Genomic DNA, 20578 nt, shown 5'->3' on the forward strand with positions numbered 1-20578 from the left:
TGCTCCCTATAATGATGTCATCCAGGCAACAGATGGTGACATGTCAACAAATGGCACCAGGAAGTACCAGCAAGAAAGTGATGAATGAGAGAAGTGCCTGAAAAATGCACGTGGTTTCTGCATTTGCTTACAAATGCCCTACGCATTTGCTGGATCTAAGAGCACCTCTCCATGTCTCCAGATCGTTCATAATCTAAAGCTCCTGAATCTCAAAATAAGAAAAATCAGCAGAATTCCCTTACTGGGTTTCCAAAGCATTCCAGCAGAACAATTATTTATAGTACAACCTTTATAGGTTTGCATGTGGCACTGAATGTATTATGTACCTCAGAGTGTGGAAGTATCTTGGGATAACTACTAAATGGCAAGATGATCAAATTTATATAAGAGGAAGAGAGAAGAGGCTGCTTCAAGATACAGAAGCTATTCCCAGATCAGCCTTTTTGGATACTTCTGGAGAGCACTGCTTTCGCCTCCATTAATCTTAAAATGAGCACAAACAATAGAATGAAATAACTCGTCCCCCTTCCCCTTCAGTTTTTACTCCCCAGAAGCAATAGGATCTCCACTTAATTCAATTCTCTACTTTTAAAACAGAGACTCTTCTCTCTAAAATATTCTGCACCCTGCTAATAGCTTATTGACAGCCCGATACTGTAAAACCGCGGGAGAGCAGACGAACGCCCGCTCTCCCGGCGCACGCACCGGCCCTTCGCCGGTGCGAGCTATCCAGTATGCTCCAGCATGCAAATTAGGCGACGCGGTGCAAACGAGGGAAAGGAGGCGCTAGGGACACTAGCGCGTCCCTAGCGCCTCCTTTTGGCCTGGAGCGGCGGCTGTCAGCGGGTTTGACAGCCGACGCTCAATTTTGCCGGCGTCGGTTCTCGAGCCCACTGACAGCCACGGGCTCGGAAACCGGACGCCGGCAAAATTGAGTGTCCGGTTTTCGGCCCGACAGCCGCGGGCCGAATTCAAATTTTATTTTTTATTTTTTTTACTTTTTTTTACTTTTGGGGACCTCCGACTTAATATCGCTATGATATTAAGTCGGAGGGTGCACAGAAAAGCAGTTTTTACTGCTTTTCTGTGCACTTTCCTGGCGCCGGAAGAAATTAGCGCCGACCTTTGGGTCGGCGCTAATTTCTTAGAGTAAAATGTGCGGCTTGGCTGCACATTTTACTTACTGGATCCCGCGCGCATACCTAATAGGGCCATCAACATGCATTTGCATGTTGAGGGCGCTATTAGGTGCCGCGGGTGGGCCGTGTGTTTTCCTCCCCTTACTGAATAAGGGGTAAGGGAAAACACGCGTCCAGAGCAGGCTGACAGTGCGCTCCGACGGAGCACACTTTACTGTATCGACCTGTGAGTTCTTAAAGACTTGCACTTGTGATCTAGAGATGAGCGAAAGAACTCTTACAAGACTTAAAGGGCTGTGAGTGGCAACATCAAGGCTCAAACTTGTACAAATTCAGCCATCCTTCCTTGTGTCCAACGTATGCTATGACTACGCACATTTATAGAAAAATTACCGGTAAATGAGAGGCTGTTCTGATCTCTAAGAGGTCGATAATCAAAAGCCATTTGGACGGATACGTTATCTGTCTAGATGGCATAGCCACATAAGTTATGCAGCTAACTCTGGTCGCTGCCACGCCATTGAATATCCCAGTTAAGTTAACCAAACAGGTGTATCCCGCTAACTTAACTAGCCGTTCCGCAACTGAATATCGAGCCCTAAACACATGCAAATTCAAAAAATAAACTATGAGGTGCAGATTTAGTAGCTGTATTATTCTGGACAGAACAGAGTCAACAACAACAACAAAAATAAGGGATGTTTTAGTGCATCAGTTCTGAGACCTCGCAGGTCCTTGCTTCAGATCATCTGAGGAAAGGACCTGTGGGGATTCTAAGCTCCATGTGCACCATTATCTTTTGCTATCGGACGTTTTAAAAGCATGTCAGAACCTACTGGGACCAAAAATAAAATATAAACCTGCAAATTTCCCAGTGAGTAGAGCAAGTGAGGTCAATATTCAGCGAGGTGTAGAGTTGGATAAATTTATCCAGCTTTCACTGGACATTCAGTGCCACAGGCAAACCGCTGAATATACCAGGTTATCAGGAAGTTAGCCGCTTTCAGGCAGGCCTAAATCTATCCAAATAACTTAACTATTCCCCTGGAATGCCTCTGGATTATCCAGCTAATTTTTATCCAGCTAACTTCTTAGTTGGATAACCCAAGAGCATTCGGTGCATGGGAATTTTTAAATCCTGCCGTTTGTCCTGCTAAGTCCTGAATATTGACCTCAGTATGCCCTTGTAATCTTAGCACTTTGTCATGAGATTATCAGACCTAAACAAGGACAGCCTCTATAATGGCTGAAGGAAGTTACCTGCCAAGCACCAAGCTAATTCAAAGTGAAACTGTTATGACTGTCGGTCGCAGAGGGCTGCGACTGATGCAACTCACTTCATGTATTGCTCTGCTCATCTCCAGGCCTACTCGCGGCTGAGGCTAGCCACTACCGCCGCCTTTCTCTTGGTTCCCAGGACTTCTCATGGCGTCCGGGATGCCGCCTCTCCTTTGAAGACCCAAGGGAGGGAACCTCAAGGGCATCCCCGGCTGATGATGTCACCAGGCCAAGATTCTTAAGCACCGCCTTCGCCCCTTGCTAGCTGACTTGGCAACGAGTTCCTTCGCTACTGTTACCTGCTCCTGGCTTCTCGGACCCGTGGTTCCTGTATCGGTTCTACCTGCCTCTGGACTCTGCTCGGGTACCCGCTCCTCGGGGGCCCTGCCGCGCTCTTTGGTGAGACCTCATCTCCTGGCTTCCCCCGCTCCTCAGGCTAGCCCTGCGCCTCTCAGAGCTCCGGTCTATCGGCCTCCCTGCTCCTCAGGGTCGCCCCTCGGAACCACCTCCTGCCTGGAGACTGAACCTGCACTTCCTCACTCCTCGGAGCAGTGTCTTCGTTCTACAGCAGAGACTATACCTGCACTCCCCTGCTCCTCGGGGGCAGCGCCTGAGTTCCGTTTCAGTGACTCTACTCGGCACCCCCGCTCCTCGGGGTAGTGCCTTGATTCTCTGCCAGAGTTCCCGTCTTGCGCAACCCCACTCCCCGGGATTGCTTTCATCACTACTGCAGAGATTCACAAGGGCTTCCCCGCTCCACCATGCCAGAGCCTCTCTTGCTGCGCAGCCCTGCCCATTGGGTCTCTTTCCGCTGTGGACCTCCAGAGGTTCCTGTCTTGCACTCCCTGCTCCTCGGGGTCTGCCCAGTGCTTCCCTCTCTCGGAGGACCCTGCTCTGGTACGTGCCTCTCCCTGAACTGTGTCTCTCACCCCGCTCCTCAGGATCCTCCACAGTACTCCCCTTACTGTACCTACAGTCACGTGGCTGTGACGCAGGACGCTCCATTCCTCTATACATACTGAATCTCCTACCACAGCTGACCTCGCCTCCTGACGGTGGGGACCTGGGGGGCTCCTCCCCACAGGTGGTACCAACCCTCACCTCGGGCCAAGGGCCCACAAAAACCCACGATTCCTAACAGAAACAGGTGACCTTTCTGTAGAAACGGTTATGCAAAAAAGCAGATTTTTCTTTATATTTGATCATTTTCCCCCTCCCTCCTACAGCTGGGCAATTGCGTTTTAATTCAGAAAATACAATTCACCGCAAAACCCCAACCCTCCCCCACCCAAAAAATGAACCGTCACACTGTGAAAACTGGGGAAAACAACATAGAAAAACACAAAACAGTGCTATTAGTTATGCAGTGGGCTGTTCCCATTTAACAGTGTGATAGCTCAGCTTTCAGATGTGATCCACAGAGGAAAATAAAAACATGTAAAGCAATAGGAACTACCAGATCTCAGTGTGACCTTCGGTAAGTCGCTTTATCTCCCATTGCCTCATTGTAAACTTTTTTGGGCATGGACTCCTTGTACCTGAATTACTAATGATGCTGTAAACCACTGCCAACGTTACTTGGATATATGGGCTAAAAATCCAAAATTATTATTGTTGTCATTTCAGTAAGATTTTACATTTCTGGGGATGTGGTGGTGACATCACCAGTGGGAGGGGCATTGGCTGCACACATACCCCAGGTCTGGTACCAGGTGTGCTATAATCTGATCATCACAGCCCTCATATCTCATTGGTTAAACATAGACTGAAAAGGCGGAAGAACCTGATTCAGAGACATAGGTTAGTGATGTAGATTGGCAGCGGTCTGATTCAGCCCATGGTCAAGCTGTGAGGGGGGGGGGGGGGTTTACCCCAAACTGTATTCGGACACTACATACTGGTTTCTGTGTTTCAACTAGGCTTCTGCATTCTAGTTTGATCCTAGTAATAGCCTATGCTTAGCATATCTTATTTTGATTTTCCTCCTACTTAATATCGCAACGATATTAAGTAGGAGGCAGTACAGAAAAGCAGTTTTTTTTCTGCTTTTCTGTACTGGTTTAAGGAGCGCTCAGCAATTAACACCTGCTCCAGGTAGGCGTTAATTGCTGAGCGCTAGATGTGCGACCTAGACGCACATTTTTTGTTTTGCATCTGGAGTGAATGCTAATAGCCTCAATCACATGCATTTGCATGTGATTAGCGCTCCGCGTTGGACGTGGGTTGAATAGGCGCTAATCCCCTTTTTGCATTAGGGGATTCATTAGCGCCTATTCAACCCATGTCCGACTGCTGGTGCGCTCGGCTGAGGGCACTGTATTGCATCGGCCCCACAGAATTCCCCAGGTACAGGAGACCCTGCAGGCCTTTTCTATGTGAAAGGGGAAATGGTGCCAGAAGCTGTAATGCCCAATGCCCAATGGCCTTGGTTTGACAGACCTGGGTACTCAGAAACACCCAGTGAAAGAGGAAAAGAAAGAAAGCAGGCAGGCAGCAGTCTGTCAGCCTTGGAGTAGTGTCTCCATGTGAACCTCACTTGAACGCCAGGGTATGTTGGGTGTGTCCTCAGCTCTCGATCTTAATGTTAATGCTCGCCTCGGTACTTGCATTGTGCTCTCTGGAGCACAGAATTTGCAAAACGTTCAGGCAGCATATCAAGGTGCACAAGGGTGTTCTTTTTAAATCAGGCCAGTGGCACCCATCAGTCAGGCCTGCAAGGATGCTGGGGTGATCTTTCAACCAGCTACTTTCATTGTGCTGCTTAATAAGCCACTTTGCAGAGTATGGCCTGAAAACTATAATTTCTTGTTGTTTTCCTGTGCATTTGATTTTAATTTAATGAACCCTTTTCTCTTCACTGCTCTGGAATATTGGCTGTCTTAAATTGGCTGCGTGCATGTGTGAGCTGCCTCTAAACCACCTCAAAACCGAAACCCGAGCAAATGGCTCATATCTCACCACCTCCTCTCCTCTAACCTCCAGGTAACAGCTACCATTTATCTATGGAAAGCTTTTATCTTTATTTCTGCTTTTTTCAAGGGCATCCATCTACACCGGCTTTGTGTTCCTTATTTCTCCTTCCTAAAGTGGATATTTTTATCTGTACTAGTTTCTTAATTCCTCAGGGTCCTTCAGAGGTTGATCCTTTACGGTTATCATTAATGTGCACTAAGAAGTCTGTCAGTGGCACAAATTAGTATCAGATACAGATATTCTTTATAGAGGGAATGTGTGTGTGTGTGTGTGTGTGTGTGTGTGTGTGTTTGTGTGTGTGGCCTTATTATCCTAGCGGTTAAAATAATGGGCTAGGAGCCAGGGAACAAGTGTTAAGACCCTGCTTCTCTCTCTCTGATACTTGCTGTGACCTTGGGTAAGAGAATTTTATCCCCCATGGCCCCCTGGTTCCCATTTAGATTGTAAGCTCTTGGGGAAAGGGACTCATTACACCTCCATAAAATTTGGTGTGCAGTGCTCTGGTTTAGGGCATTATATACATATTGAAATTAAACGAAAGCCAAGAATGGGAGAATAGCTGAATCTTAGAACTCTTCCTGAGCTGAGGCTGCTGAAAACCGTGCAAGATCCTCACACGAAGGCTGCTATTAACCACTTGGTTCAGGACATGGATGCAATCTTTTCAGACAGGGCTAATGCTGATATCCCAAGTTAAGCCAAATTGGCTAACCAAATATTCTTATAAGAATCTAAATTCAGGCTGCACACATACAGGCCGATTCAATAAGAAGCACAGGAGAACGGGCGCTCCGGGTTGAGCGCCCGCTCTCCCAACGCGCGCCCAGCCACCTCTCCTGGGCACGCGATCCTGTATTTAAATGAGGGGGTCGCACTAAAACGGAGGCACTGAGGACAATAGTGCGTCCCTAGCGCCTCCTTATTACTGAAAACCCAGCAGAGGTGGCTGTCAGTGGGTTCAGGAAACCGATGCTCGATTTTACAAGCGTCGGTTTTCTGAACCCGCTGACAGCCATAGGTTAGGAAAATGAATGCCAGTAAAATTGAGCATCCGTTTTCCTAACCTGACAGGCCGGCACATTTTAAAAACATTTTTTTGTAACATTTTTGGTTCCTCCGACTTAATATCGCTAGCTTATTAAGTCGGAAGGTGTACAGAAAAGCAGTATTTTCTGCTTTTCTGTACACTTTTTTGGGCTGCTCAGAAATGTGTGGATTGGCAGCACATTTTTTTTTTCGGTATCCCGGTGCATAACTAATAGCCTCATCAACATGCATTTTGCATGTGATGAGCGCTATTAGTCCCGGGGTGGTTTAGACACGCGTTTTCGATGCGCCAAATCCCTTACAGTATAAGGGGTAGTGGACATGCGTCGAAAACGTGTGTCCAACTGCGTGTTAAACAGTGTGCTCGGCTGAGCGCCCTATACTGTATTGGCCCGAAGGTTCCATAACGTTAAGTGCTAGATTAAAAAAAACCAAAAAAAAAAGAGCATGACTTCTCTACTTTTGTAATATGCAGCTCCATTTGCAAGGACGCTTCTGTTATTATTCCTCATTTGCAACTGCCCAGAGCATGGGCGCAAACAGGGCAGCAGGCTTGTGATTGAGCAGAGCAGTCACCGCACATTCGTGTGATTGCATACAAGGCAGGTCGAAGAGCGGGCAGTTATGTGATTCATCCGTGACCTGATGCTACTCTGTGCTACAAGAACTGTGCTATGAGGCATACAGCTGTTGCGCTGCACAACCATGACCCAATCTGAATAATAAGTATTTATTCATAACATACCATCTGTGTCGTACATCCACAGCACGGCACCACAAGACATAGTATAAATTGTGTCGTTGCTGTGGGGAATTTATGATCAGAGACTTGTTATCCACAAGACGCAGGCATCAACAAATACCCCCCCCCCCCCCCCAGGTTGGGAATTGCTCACTAAACACAGATGGCCCTAGGTAAGTTAGCACCTTTTGGCAGTTTGATTCGACAGCTGGTTCAGAGATGAAAACTATTTTTAATTAAATTGCTCCCACAAATGGGGTTTTCTAGCACCTAACGCATATAACCTTTTGTAATATAATAATGTTTTTTCCTATACAGTCTGGGGAGCAAAGGGCCAAGATTAAAATGCACACCAGTCAGTGTGCATATCTGATCATAAAATATGGAAAATAACATTGTGATATCTTTTTGAAAAATGCACATTTGGGAATCATTTTATTATATCTACCAGTCACTTTTTCAAACAGTACAGCACACTTCCAGGAAAGAAATTTGATTTTGAATTATGAATAGGCCACTAGTGACTCCAACCCAGGTGGCTAGTGACCAGCTGATAACTGGATAGTCTGTGCAATTAAGTTGACTATCTCAGTGCAGTCTTCCCTGGGCAGGTGTCTATATTCTAGGAAAACCAGCGGTGCAGCTGGCCTTAGAAGACAAGGTTGGTGATTTGATGAGGACAACTACTCCTACACTTCCAGAGGTGGTCTCTAGAGACCAAGGCTGGGTTGGTTGGCAAGGAAACATACTTTGCAAGTCTTCAGCATTTTGTGCATTATTCACCATCTTCTATTGTCTCCATCAGAAGCAGGAGATGGCTAGCTAAATCTCCCTCAAAATGGACAAGATCATTCTGAAAGCTCTTTGATAACATGAAGAGTTTGCCCTGCCACAAACCATGCTAGGCTGGTTATGTGAAAAAAATATTAGAATTTCTGTTTTCCCAACTTCTCATCAGCATTAAATTCATTAGAAGAAGGGAGTGGTTGTTTTCACTCCTCGGTCCTTTTAAATACTAGGTAGAGCAACAATATGCCCTATGAATTGTCTGTTTGTTAAACCGGTCCCCTTGACTCTTTCCAAACCTTCTCCAATTTGCTTTCTGCATTTACTAATAATACAGCGTCTGTAGATTTCCAGTTTGTTGAAATGGTCAACTAGCTGGAGGGCAGTAATCTCTGCTGGGCTGCATTCAATTCTGGTCTCATGCAATGAAATGAGATGTGGCTTTTAATCAATAGCAAATATGTATTATGTGTTCTTTTCTACTGCCACTGTATGCGTACCATAGGTGCTTCTTAATGTGCAATAATGACTGGCTGTCAAAGACACTCTTATGCTGATAAGTGGCCCCATGCACATCGCTTGGAAAAAAAAAAGATTCACAATTAAGTAACAGAGAGATTAAAAGTATAGAACTAAGGTCTCTGTAAATTAGCAATAGAGCCAGATCTTGTTCACCTGTGCCTGTTTATTTCGATGCCACCGGGGCAGTACATGTGACACTTGCTGGTTTGTTTGACTGTCTGCCCTATGCAAACACATACAGATCGACTAGTTCTGATGGATTCATTGATCAAGTGGAAGTAAAAGCTGGTAATTACTTCAGACAATGAATTGTTATTTCTGCCTCCAACTTTTCTTTGTGATGCAATGCAAATTGCACAAGGCTAATCGAGCAAAATAAGGATGACTCACATACAAGGCAATAAAGGCATCTGATTAAATGATGCCTTTATCACAAATGCATTAATAGTTGCTGTCCAAATTGCATCTCCTCAGGCCATACACAAGAGTGTCATCTCACATGCATTATGATTACATGAACCTACACAATGCATGGCAATCCTTTACAATAAGTATTTCACAAAAACTCCAAATAGATGGTCACATGTGTGGGAGCAAGAGGCCGGAATGTGATTTCTCAGTAATTTGCCCCTGCACATTGCAGTCAGATCATCTGCAATATTGCTGGCTAATTGAGATGACCCTATTATCACTCTTATTACTCTCCCAATGGAAACACTCTTACAGCTGTTAGCTAGGAAATTAACTGAAGCTACTGCCTTTATTATCTGCCTCTTTCTTCAACACGCACTGACCTTTGACAACCTCATGGGCTGTCAGAATACTGCAAGGGTTATAAGTACTGTAATGTTAAACAAACTCTTCTTACAGATGGTCCTGGAAGCAAAGACTGAAGCTGCTGTTAACTCTTCGTTTTTCAGAATCTCTCTCCCTCTCTCCACGTTTATCTGTGCTTATGACTTTCAAATCCCTATGCCTGCAATACTGTGATCACTATAGGCAGTTATATCCAGGGCAAGTGCTTCCATTATGCAAAGTGGGCATTTGGGTTGGGGAAACAGTAAAAATGTAGGAGGAGGGCCAGGGCTGCCGGCAGAGTCCTTCCCACTAGCAACCAAAGAACATGGAAGGAAGCTTGGAGCTGCTGGTAGAGCCCACCCTGCCAGAGAGTGCAGGAACTGCTGCCAGTAATAAGTCTCAGGGGATGGGGGAGTGGAGAAGAGGAGAGGGCAAAGCCAAAGATAGCTCAGGGTGCCTAATGCACCAATCCTGATTATATCATCCAGAGGCTCTGACAGCATCTCTTTCTTCTCATGGCTTCTTTGGGATGTTATCTGCCTACTGTTCTTACCGAATGCTGGCTTTCATGTGGTGACTGCAGAGATACAGGACCTGACTATATTTTACACATCCACACAGTGAGGCTGAAAATGATCTGATTTCTCAGCTTCTTTGCTGTATTTCACTGGCTTCACTGGGGCATTTTCTTTGGAGGAACTTGGTCTTCCTTCCCATTGATTTTTGCGGTGTAATTTGAAAAATCATTAGCTACCATTCCTATTGACTCCTCTGAAAATCTGAAATAAATCATTGGTCGTGGAAGAATCACATCGATGTCTTCAAGTGCTTGAAGAATTCATTATTACAAAAAAAAAAAAGATTTGGGGATTAGATCTTAATTATTTGACTTTCCAAACCCATGCTCGAGATGAGTAATATTTAGGGTCCTTCATTTTCTGTTTAAACAGATTTTCAACCATAAATTCCCGAATTTTCCCAAAGGTGCAGTCTGTTTAAACTGATACTCACCCTGATTTTCGGCTGATTAAAAAGCTGTTCCAGAGCTGCAGATGCAGTGTTTCAAGGCCTCCCGTCAATGCTGGAAGCCAGTGTGGGATAAAGCGCGTGCTGTGTTTCGAGCCCCACCCTCCACCAGTGATAGCGCTCATTCTCCATTGCTCACCCATGCCGTGTTTCAAGTCTGGCCTCCTCACCCCTGAAGCAGCCAAAGTGCCTGCTGTCTGGTGCCGTGAATACATCTGAATCAGGCCCTGTCCACCAGACACACTTCATGGCAGGATCCATGGCTCTGAACAGAGGCAGAAGTGCAGTGTTGCAGACTGCGGGAACCTCGGTAAGCAGGCTGCTGTAGAGCCAGAAGAAGCCTGGAGCCACCACCAGTAAGGATGTTGCAATGTGGGAGGGGGAGGGGGGAGGGAGTTTTTCGGTGGGGTGGAAGGAGAGAGAAAGGGGCATGCTAGGCGGGGGATGGGGAAAGAGATGGAGATGCTGCTGATTGGGTGAGTGGGAGAATCTTATTTTTGTTTTTATTGTCCTGGGTTCTGTCCACCGAAATAAACTCCGATTTCTACCCTGAAAAATAACGAGTCATTTGTTTTTCAACTAATTTTCTCCCAGGAAAAATAAAGAATAAAAACAACTAAAAAACGAAGGTCCCTAGTTACATTTCAGTACAACAGATAAATAGAAAGTCCTCTCTGGGGCGTGGACCTAAATTGGTGCCTGGAGCAATGAAGGGCAAATTCACCTGCCCAAAGTTTGTCAGAGGGAGAAGTGAGATTTTAAGTCTGGCTTCCCTCATCCTTACTTAGCCTGCTGCTCCTCCATCCTTTAGATTTGCTGCAAAGTTTTTCCCAGTTTATTATTTATCGTCACCTTTCTCCTTTAATTTGGTTAGACACAAAATAGTGCACGTATCTAGAGCAACACAGACTCATATGTAAGAGGTTGCTAATGGTCAGACAGTTCCCACTGGGGGATGCCTTGTACAGAAGCTTCTAATATAACAGAGGAGCCGAGAAATCTTCCTGTTCTCTCTCTTCTAGCCCTCCTCCAGGGAAGGCAACTGGAGCTCAAAAGTGGAGCACCAAGGCCTTCAATGAGGAAGTAGGTAGACCTTGGAATCCAGGAGGATTCTGAGGGAAAGAATCAGGAGGTGATCTATAGCATAGCAGCATAGAGGTCAATATTCAAAGCCCATTCAGCACTATTTAGCCAGAGAAGTGGGACTTATGCAGCTAAGTAGTGGCTGCTGAATATGCAATGGAAACGGTTTGTCAAAAGTGCATCATTAAAACCTTACAGGTACCTGAAGGTCTGTATCCTATCTCCCCTGCACATCCACCCTTCCAGGATATACATATTCAAATCCTTCAGCCTCTCCTCACAGGTATCTCATACAGACCCCACACCATTTTGGTCGCTTTCCTCTGGACCGCCACCATCCTGACTTTGTCCCTTTTGAGATATAGACTCCAGAACTGAACACAGTACTCCAAGTGAAGCCTCACCAAGGTCCTGTACAAGAGCATTATCACCTCTTTTTTCTTAGTGGTTATTCCTCTCTCTATGCAGCCCATCATTCTTCTGGCTTTAGCTATCGCCTTGTCACATTGCTTCGCCATCTTCAGATCTCCAGACTCTATTACCGCAAGATCCCTCTCTTGGTCCATGCACATCAATTTTTCACCCCTATCACATTCAGCTCTTTTGGATTAATGCACTCCAGATGCATGATTCTACACATCTTGGCACTGAATCCCAGCTGCCAAATCTTCGACCACTCTTCCAGCTTTCTTAAATCCCTTTTCATTCACTCTACTCCTTCAGGCATGTCCACTCTATTGCAGATCTTAGTATCATTTGCAAATAGACACATTTTACCTTCTAACCCTTCTGCAATGTGTCCATAATTTCTGGACTCAGGGCCAGGGCAACAAGAACACTCAGACTCAGTACAATGGTACAAAGTAAAATTTATTTGGCTTTACCAAGTGTTCCTGGGAGATGAGGTATGCTAAATGCCCTCTATCTTTTCAAAATTACCAGCATCTCATCCAATACAGGAAGAAAACCTTCTTTTATAGTTAGTATTGCCGAAACTTCCAGAATGGCGTGACTGTCCAAAGACTTATTTAGAAAGATACATTATACTGTTGTCATGACAATCTATCATGTATAGGAAATGCTTGTGAGGATCACTCCCCCCCCAACTGAGAATTCTTCTAACCCTGTTCATCCTCCCACCATAAAAAGTTCCTTTATCAATCTGGCTTTGATGGCCTTTGTTCTTCTGTTCTTCTCTTGATATTCTTTGTTGTGTAAACAGTTAGCAAGTCTGTGGCCTGAATAGGAAACTCGGCATGAATTCCGTTTTCTGGAGCCAGGGCTTAATTAAAACTGTACCCTCAGGTGCATCTTCATTCACCTGGCTCCTGTCCGTTGAGATAGGCATCTGCAAGACAAAAGCCTGCATCCTGGTTCCATGCGAACCAAGTTTCCCTGTATTGTGGTGCAAACATTGTCATTGATGCCTTCCTGGCCTTTAATTATATGCTTTGCAGAGCTTACAAGTTTCCAGATCTTTCACATTCTTTGAGTTTTAAGATGGTCAGAAATTCACTATAGTTCACAGCCCTCTGAGGATTCTGGAAATGGCTGAATAAGCCACAGTGCTGAACCAAAATTATGAATTATATCAAATGTCACTCACACAGATACTGAACACAACCAGTCCCAAAACCGAACCCTGTGGCACTCATTTAACACGGTTTTCTCTTCAGAGTAGATTCTATTTATCATTACACCCTGTCTCCTATCAATCAACCAGTATGTATTCCATACCACCACATTGACACTTACTCTCAAGATTCTCATTTTATTTACGAGCTCCTATGCAGGACCATATCAAAAGCTTTGCTGAAATCCAAGTAGATCACATCGGGTATTCTTCCTCAATCCAATTCTCTAGTCACCTAATCAAAAAAATCAATCAAAATTATCTGACAGGATCTTCCCCTGTTGAATCTATGCTGCCTCGGGTCCATCAACTGACCAGATTGTAGATAGCCTACCATCCTTTCCTTCAATAGAGTCTTCATCAATTTTCTCACCACTGAGTTGAGGCTAACTGGCCTGTAGTTTCCAGCCTCCTCTCTGCTACCACTCTTGTAAAGTGGGACCTCCACTGCACTTCTCCAATCCTGCTACATTACTCCAGTTTCTAAGGATCTACTGAACAAGTCCTTCAGCAGACCCACCAGCACACCTCTAAGCTCTCTTAGTGCTCTGAGGTGTATCTCATCTGGCCCCCATGGCCTTGTCCATTTTCAGTTTGCCTAGCTCCTTCCATATATTCTCTTCTGTAAACAGAATTTCGTCTACTCCATCCCCATCTGCAGTATGTTAACCAGCAATGGTCCTTCTCCAGGGTCTTCTTTAGTTAATATCGAAATGAAGTTTAATATTTCTGCCATTTCTTTGTCACTGTCTACACATTGGTCCTTGTCATCTTTCAGTTTCACTATACCACTTCTACCCTCCCTTATTTCATTGATATATCTGAAAAATGGTTTGTCTCCTCGCTTCACCTCTTGACGATCCTTTCTTCCACTTGACCTTTTGCTTTTCTTATTTCTTTCTTTGTCTCCTTCAGTTTTAACAGATATTCTTCCCTGTGTTCCTTTTTTTGGGATCCTTTATACTTCTTGAACACTATTCTTTTTGCTTTTATATTTTCAGCCACCTCCTTAGAGAACCAGATTAGTTACATTTTCTTCTTACTCTTGTTTACTTTTCTAACATACAGATTTGTGCCTTTGTAATAGATCCTTTTAACTTGGCCACTGTTGTTCCACCTTACCCATTTTCTCCCAGTCTTCTAGTTCTTCCTCCAAGTACGTCCCTATTTTGACAATGTCCATATTTTTGAAATTCAAAATTCGGATCATTGTGTGACTTCTTTGTGACCTAGTCGCAAAATCGAAGCATACCATCTGATGATCTTTAGTGCTCAGGTGAGCCCCTACCTGAACATTAAAGACATTATCATCATTAGAGGTATATTTTAAGAGCTGCGTGTGGACACACATGTGCGCACTTCTGCTGGTAAACACACATATGCATGTATATGCGTGTATACACACGCATGTTTTAAAATTGACTATTCGCACGTAGATGTATGTACGATTTCCTATTGATGTACACAAATGCTGCCTTGCTTGCATAAGTGGAGGGATTTTACTAGACATGTGTGCAGACTCTAGAGCCGATTTTCCCAGTTCGTTCCCAGCTTGCCCAGTTAACCAATCACCTTCCTAACTCCCCCTATTACTTTGCCTCCCTTTTTCCCTGTTAGGCCAGACCCCCTAAGCCATGCTGAGCAGCCTATATTTCTTTATTTTATGACTTACACGCCGTCCATAACAGAAGTAAAGTTACGCGGTAGGGGACCCCGGTGCACTTGTGCGTGTAAATCAGTATGAGCAGAAATCATACCTCAGCCCCGGCCCACCCATGCCATGCCCAGGGCATGCCCATGCCCCACCCCTTTCCCCCCCCAAAATGTTTGTGCACATAACGGGAGATACACACATTGGCGCGGCTCTTTTAAAATCTGTGCATGGCTGAGACATGCGCATATCTCCCGGTTTTGGCGCACGCAAGCCTTTTAAAAATAGATCAGCTAGTGAGCACCATATCGAGTATTACACCCTCTCTCGTGGGTTCCATTACCATTTATTTCAGCAGAACTCTATGAAGGGCATCCACTATCTCTCTACTTCTTGTAGATTCCGCAGAAGGGATACTCCAATCCACATCTGGCAGATTAAAATCGCCAACAAGCAACACTTTGCCCTTCTTTCCCACTTTTTGGATGTCTTCAGTGAATTCTCTATCCAGTTCTTCTGTTTGAGTCGGTGGCCAGTAGATCACACCAGTAAAAATGGAAGCACCATCTTCTTTTTTTAGGACGGTCCACAATGCGTCTTCTCTACCCCACATCCCTTGCAATTCAGTTGCTTGTATATTGTTTTTGACATAAAGAGCTACTCCTCCCCCTTTTCTTTCTTAGCAAGTTATAGCCCAAAATGGCCATCTCCCAATCATGAGAATCCGTGAACCAGGTCTCCATAACAGCAACAATGTTCAAGTCTGCCTCCACCATTAGGGCCTGCAGGTTTGGGATTTTGTTGGTCTTTTCTGCTTTTTTGAACTGATTGATCTTGTTACTTACTCTTCCCTCTTCCTGCTCTGCATGGGGGCGACATGCCAAATTCACTGGCTACCTCCTGCCAGCCCCGCTCCCTAGTTTAAATGCCTGATAATGTATGATCTGAAATTTTCACTGATTTTCCTTTAAAAAAATCTGTGATCCTATTCTTGTTTCCACAACAGCACTGTTAGGTCTTTTGTAACAGCAGTTCTAAAGAGAATATCTTAATTAAATATAGAGAACTAGAAACAATGCTGTACCAGTTTGTTTCATGTTTGATTGTCTTGTTCTGATTTATGTTTTAATGGTTACTTCTGAACTTTGATGGATTTATGATATTATAAGGTAATCCACCTAGAACAGCTTGTGTTGCATTTGGCGGAACAGAAAACTTTTAAAATATATAAATACACTATTTATTTCCTGGATTTATGAAGTAATTAAGGTCAAAATGCCCCTGGACCCTGAGGTGGCAATGCTGCGTCATACCATCAGACGCCCTACATTAATTGTTTATTTAATGGTAGCAGCAAGGCATCTCATTGCCTTACACTGGAACTTACAACTACCTCTACTACTTAGCATTTCTATAGTACTGTACAAACAGACAAAAAGACAGCCCCTGCTCAATAGCTTACAGTCTAATAAGACAAACATATGGGAAAAGAGCCTTGGAGTATTCCATAAAGCAAGATAATGGTTGAAAAGTAAAGAAAGTTAGTTAACAAGACTAAAAGCAATCAGGCATAAGATTTAAAAGCAGTTTCAAAAAGGTTTAAAAAACCCCCCCAAAACTTATCATCTAAACCTGGCCTTCATGGTTCCAGAATCATTGGTATATTTATGCCATGGAACAGTTTAACTTACCAGATTAGAGATCCTTATGATGTTTCTAAAACTTGGAAGTCCTTTTTTGGATGCAGTGGATAAGAATGGGATGATTCAGGGGTAGGGGTGTATTTTGGCCTCATATTTACTGATTATTATTTTACTAGTTTTTCTTGTATTTGACCTACTTTATAGGGATTTCGTTTGGAGCTGGATATGGTCTTTTTCGGGATTCAAAGGGGTAACTGAGGAAGGGTGGGGGATATTGCTCTGGCCTTTTGTTTGTGGAGGAAATCTTCTTTTTGTTTTGCCGACTTTGAGATATTTGGTTGGTAGTCTGTGTACTCCTCCGTTTTATCTACTATTGCCTAGTTAATATGGATTTGTGGTGTCGCCCCCCCCCCCCCCCCCCCCCCGGGAGATTGAAAATGGTATGCTCCCATTCTATATAAACCCAAGCCAGCCATTTTCTTGTGTGGATTTTTGAGTTATCCCTTGAAGGGGCAGCATCTCACTTTGCTATTCCCTGTTTATGTTCCTTAGGAAAGGACCCTTGGGCCTCTATGTCTGAGGCTTGGGAAAAGAAAAAGTAGTAAGGATGCCTTCACCTAACCTTAAGATGACCCATTGAAGACTTTTTGTTTTGGGGAGGAAGATGTTCCGCTCTTTCCTTCTCTCTTTGTGGTTTTCTTTTTCAAAACCTTTTGATCTTCTAACACGCCAGGGGGCTCAGTGTATGCCATTTAGAGGAATGGCTTCTCAGTCAGAGAGCACAGGCGGACTATGATTCGTTCAGGTGGAGGAATGGGTTTTCATCTATTCCAGGAGTACAGGTGAGAGGAGGAGACTTTAGGTTCACTCTCATCTCAATGGGATCATAGGAGTAAAACAGGTGCCCATCAGGTGTCAACAGAGAGGAAAGAGATTGCAGCTTTGTCTATGGAATATGATCAGACTGTCTGAAAAAAACTATTCCCTATCAATTGGGAGGGATCTTACTTTATGCCCCAATTGATTGGAAAGGAAGATAAATTGACCTTATTAACTGGAATTGGAAATTGCCATCAATACAAATTGATCGAAAGAGAAAAGGTCACAAATGTATTCAAGAACTAAATGTGTAACAACATATCTTGAAAGAACAAAAGCTGTATACTAAAGAACTTTTCCCATCAACTGTAAAGTCATCAGTAAAAGTTGTGTTGGAAACCATCCAATGCTTCCACTGTGATTATTGCTGCTGTCTACTTCTGAGTGATCCTCAGTGCTGTTTACAGTAAGACTTGTAAACTGGCACCTTTCTTAAAGCAATGCACAATAGGGTCTTGAAGATCCCACCCCTCCCCCAGTTCAGACAATCATGGACACTCCGATAACCTCTCAAAAAACAGCCCAGAAGCAATAGTGTAACCAAAAATACAAATAGAGAAAAACCACTAAGGTAATAAATTAGAATTTGGAATTTTGACATTTGAATATTGAAATTTAAACATTAATAACAGAAGACTAAACTAAGAAAACCGCTGGGTGTTTTGAAGGTCCCTATACTTATAAAGGGAATGCCTTCTGTTGTTAATGTTTAAATGTCAACACTCAGATAACCTAATAAATTGGAAAGATTGAAACTATGCTTGAGGTGAGTCCTGGGACCTTAATCCGGGATTATCAGCCTAGCTGTTGTTTTGCTTTAATAAAGGTTATAAAGTGTTAAAAAAAAAGAAGAAAAGAAAAATACAGTACTGAGTTTCTAAAAATAAAGATTATTTATGATGCAATGGTATCTTTTCCCTGTGTTTTAGGGGTGCTGTCTGAATTATGGCACTCCCTGGTTATTGGGCCTGATGTATTAAAGGGTTTGTTCCCAGTTTGTGAATATGGGAAAAATGATTTGTGCATTTACCCCTATTATAGTGAACTATTTTTCTGTGCAAAAATACTTTGGTGAAAAGTGAATGATGTCTACTATAATTAATTATCATAATAGCTGAACAGCATTGATCACCTTGCTCTTCTCCTTCTCATATTCTAACAATTTTCTGCATTCAGAGACTGATTCACTTATACTCCATTTCACAGACCTGAAGGACGGGCCATGGTATAAAAAAAATGATTCCCTTACCTTGGTCCTCATAATGGCCTTGACAGCATCTTCAAACTCCCTTGAATTATTGTAATCCACTGTCCACACGTGTGGCTTCCCTATGAATTGCTCAACATAGGGATGCTGGGAAGATACCTAAAGATAACAGAAAAAAAAAAAGAAAAACACTTGAGCTCCACCGCACAAAAGACAGAGAATCATTATCTCTTCTTAAAGTGATTCTCAATAGTGGTTTGATCTATGTGTGGTTCTGATGCTCGTGCTTCAGGTTCCTCGGGCTCTCTCTTTGAAAGACTTGTCATAGTATTTTTTTTTTGTTTTTGTTTTGATGGAACAAACCTCCTTGCCAACCTGATGCACTGTAAAGCTTCCCTTTTGTGAAAACCAGAACTGCAGACACCAGATGGCACATGGAAAGGCAGGTCGAAAAAGAATCCTACCCGTAGAGTTCTCCTCTGAATGGAGCCATGCCTGTCCTAAGAGTGGGGAACACATGCATGAACAGGGTGGATTAGGCCCTGCAAAACTAGTGCTTAACTCTCCCAGGATACAGGGAATTCTTCCAGCCTGCAGATCAGCAAAAGCTTGGACTCAGGAATCAGCGCATTTCGCACACACTCCAGTCCCATGTTAATAACATCAGTAATGCTTGATGAGTACAGGAAAGGGGAGTTGATGACACAAGTGCTAATTACACTGGCCCTGATACGCAGTGAAGCTTTTAATGGAAACAAAGTGTACATTGTTGAATTGCAGCCGCTTACTGTCACATCATTACTCATTCCGCGACAAGAGGATCCCCGCCAAAAACAGAAGGATCCCTGACTTCCAGAGACACGGAGGGCAGCGCTGCGGAGAAATGAAGGTCCTTGTATTTACAAGGCTTTTATTTTTAGTCACTGCTCAACTTCTGGGTGATATTTCAAAGCTGAAAAGGGAAGCTGAAACTCACCTTTCTGACACAAGCATCGTTTTGTCTTGCATTTAGCAAAGCAGTGACAGAAAAACGTTGCCACACATCGGCAAAGGTGCTCATTTCAAGAACTTTGCCATTTTTGATGCAATGTAGGGAGAAAGTTTCAAAACTAAGTGGATGATTGCAAAATCCGTGGGTGCTTTTCCCTGTGGACTTTGGAACCAGTTCTTGGTCACAAGACAAATTATTCCTGTACTCTCCCTTTGAAAGGCCCCATAGAGATTTGTGTTTGCTTTTGATGTGCATACGTTTTTACCCTGACAAACAATGTGCATTGTTTTTAAAATGCAAAACAATGTGTGCTGTTGCCTCCCCCCACCTAACCCCACTTCTGATCTCACCTGTTTTTCCCTGTGAGTAAAAGTACAGACATTGTTGATCCCCCATACATGCTTTTACCTGCATACAGGGTAGGCAATTTTCAGACAACCCCACTTACCTGGGTCATTGGCCATTGAAAATTACAATCTGAACGGTTTTGTACGGTCACAAATCCCATTTACAGGTGAATATCCAGAAGATAAGCACGGTTTATGAACACAATGGTTTTTCTCATCTTCAGCGTATTTTCATTTCAACCAATACAGTACCATCCCTCCAAAATTTGGGACTCCTGTTGTTCGCTAGATGTTTTTAAAAATATCTGTAGACTTCTTTTAGAATTAATTTAGAACTCAAAGCCCATGGTTCTAGGAAACTGCTAATCTTTCTTGAGCCTGGACCAAGAAAACTACTCAGAGAGGGAATCATTTCAGCAGCCAAAAGAGAGCGAGAGAGAGAGCAAGAGCATCAGAAGCTACTGGCAAAAAAAAGCCTCATCATTAACCAAAATGATCAATGCAAATCAATCCAAACCTCTTCAGGAAAATATTAAATCCAGATAGGTGCAGAATTAAATAACGATCTGAGCTGCTTTATCACCATGTCCTTCGCTCAGATATTGAGCTTTGTGCAAATAACAATAAGTCAACACCATTTCTTCTGCCTCTGAAACTTCTGGGTGAGAGTCAACAGGGCCTGAGACTCTTGTCTGTAGACCTGGTCCCATAAAACACTTCACAGCTCTCCTCCCTGAAGGAAGTATTCTTGTGGATGCAGGAAGATTTGGCCTGAAACTAATTAACGTAGGGGGAGGGGGTTGACGGTCCTTTGTTTCTGCAGTTATACTTAA

At 43.7% G+C, this 20578-nt stretch overlaps 1 protein-coding gene across 6 annotated transcripts in view; it reads right to left on the bottom strand.

Annotated features, from left to right (window-relative positions):
• Positions 1-20578, bottom strand: part of MGAT5B (alpha-1,6-mannosylglycoprotein 6-beta-N-acetylglucosaminyltransferase B) — a 498248-nt gene that overhangs the window by 70267 nt on the left and 407403 nt on the right. For all 6 annotated transcript variants that reach the window (XM_029600396.1, XM_029600400.1, XM_029600401.1 and 3 more), the window contains exon 14: positions 18450-18566. In XM_029600396.1, coding sequence (XP_029456256.1) covers positions 18450-18566 — 117 coding nt within the window. The remainder of the gene's footprint in view (positions 1-18449; positions 18567-20578) is intronic.

The sequence above is a fragment of the Rhinatrema bivittatum genome, chromosome 4, assembly GCF_901001135.1.
Source record: "Rhinatrema bivittatum chromosome 4, aRhiBiv1.1, whole genome shotgun sequence".
Classification (NCBI taxonomy): Eukaryota; Metazoa; Chordata; class Amphibia; order Gymnophiona; family Rhinatrematidae; genus Rhinatrema; species Rhinatrema bivittatum.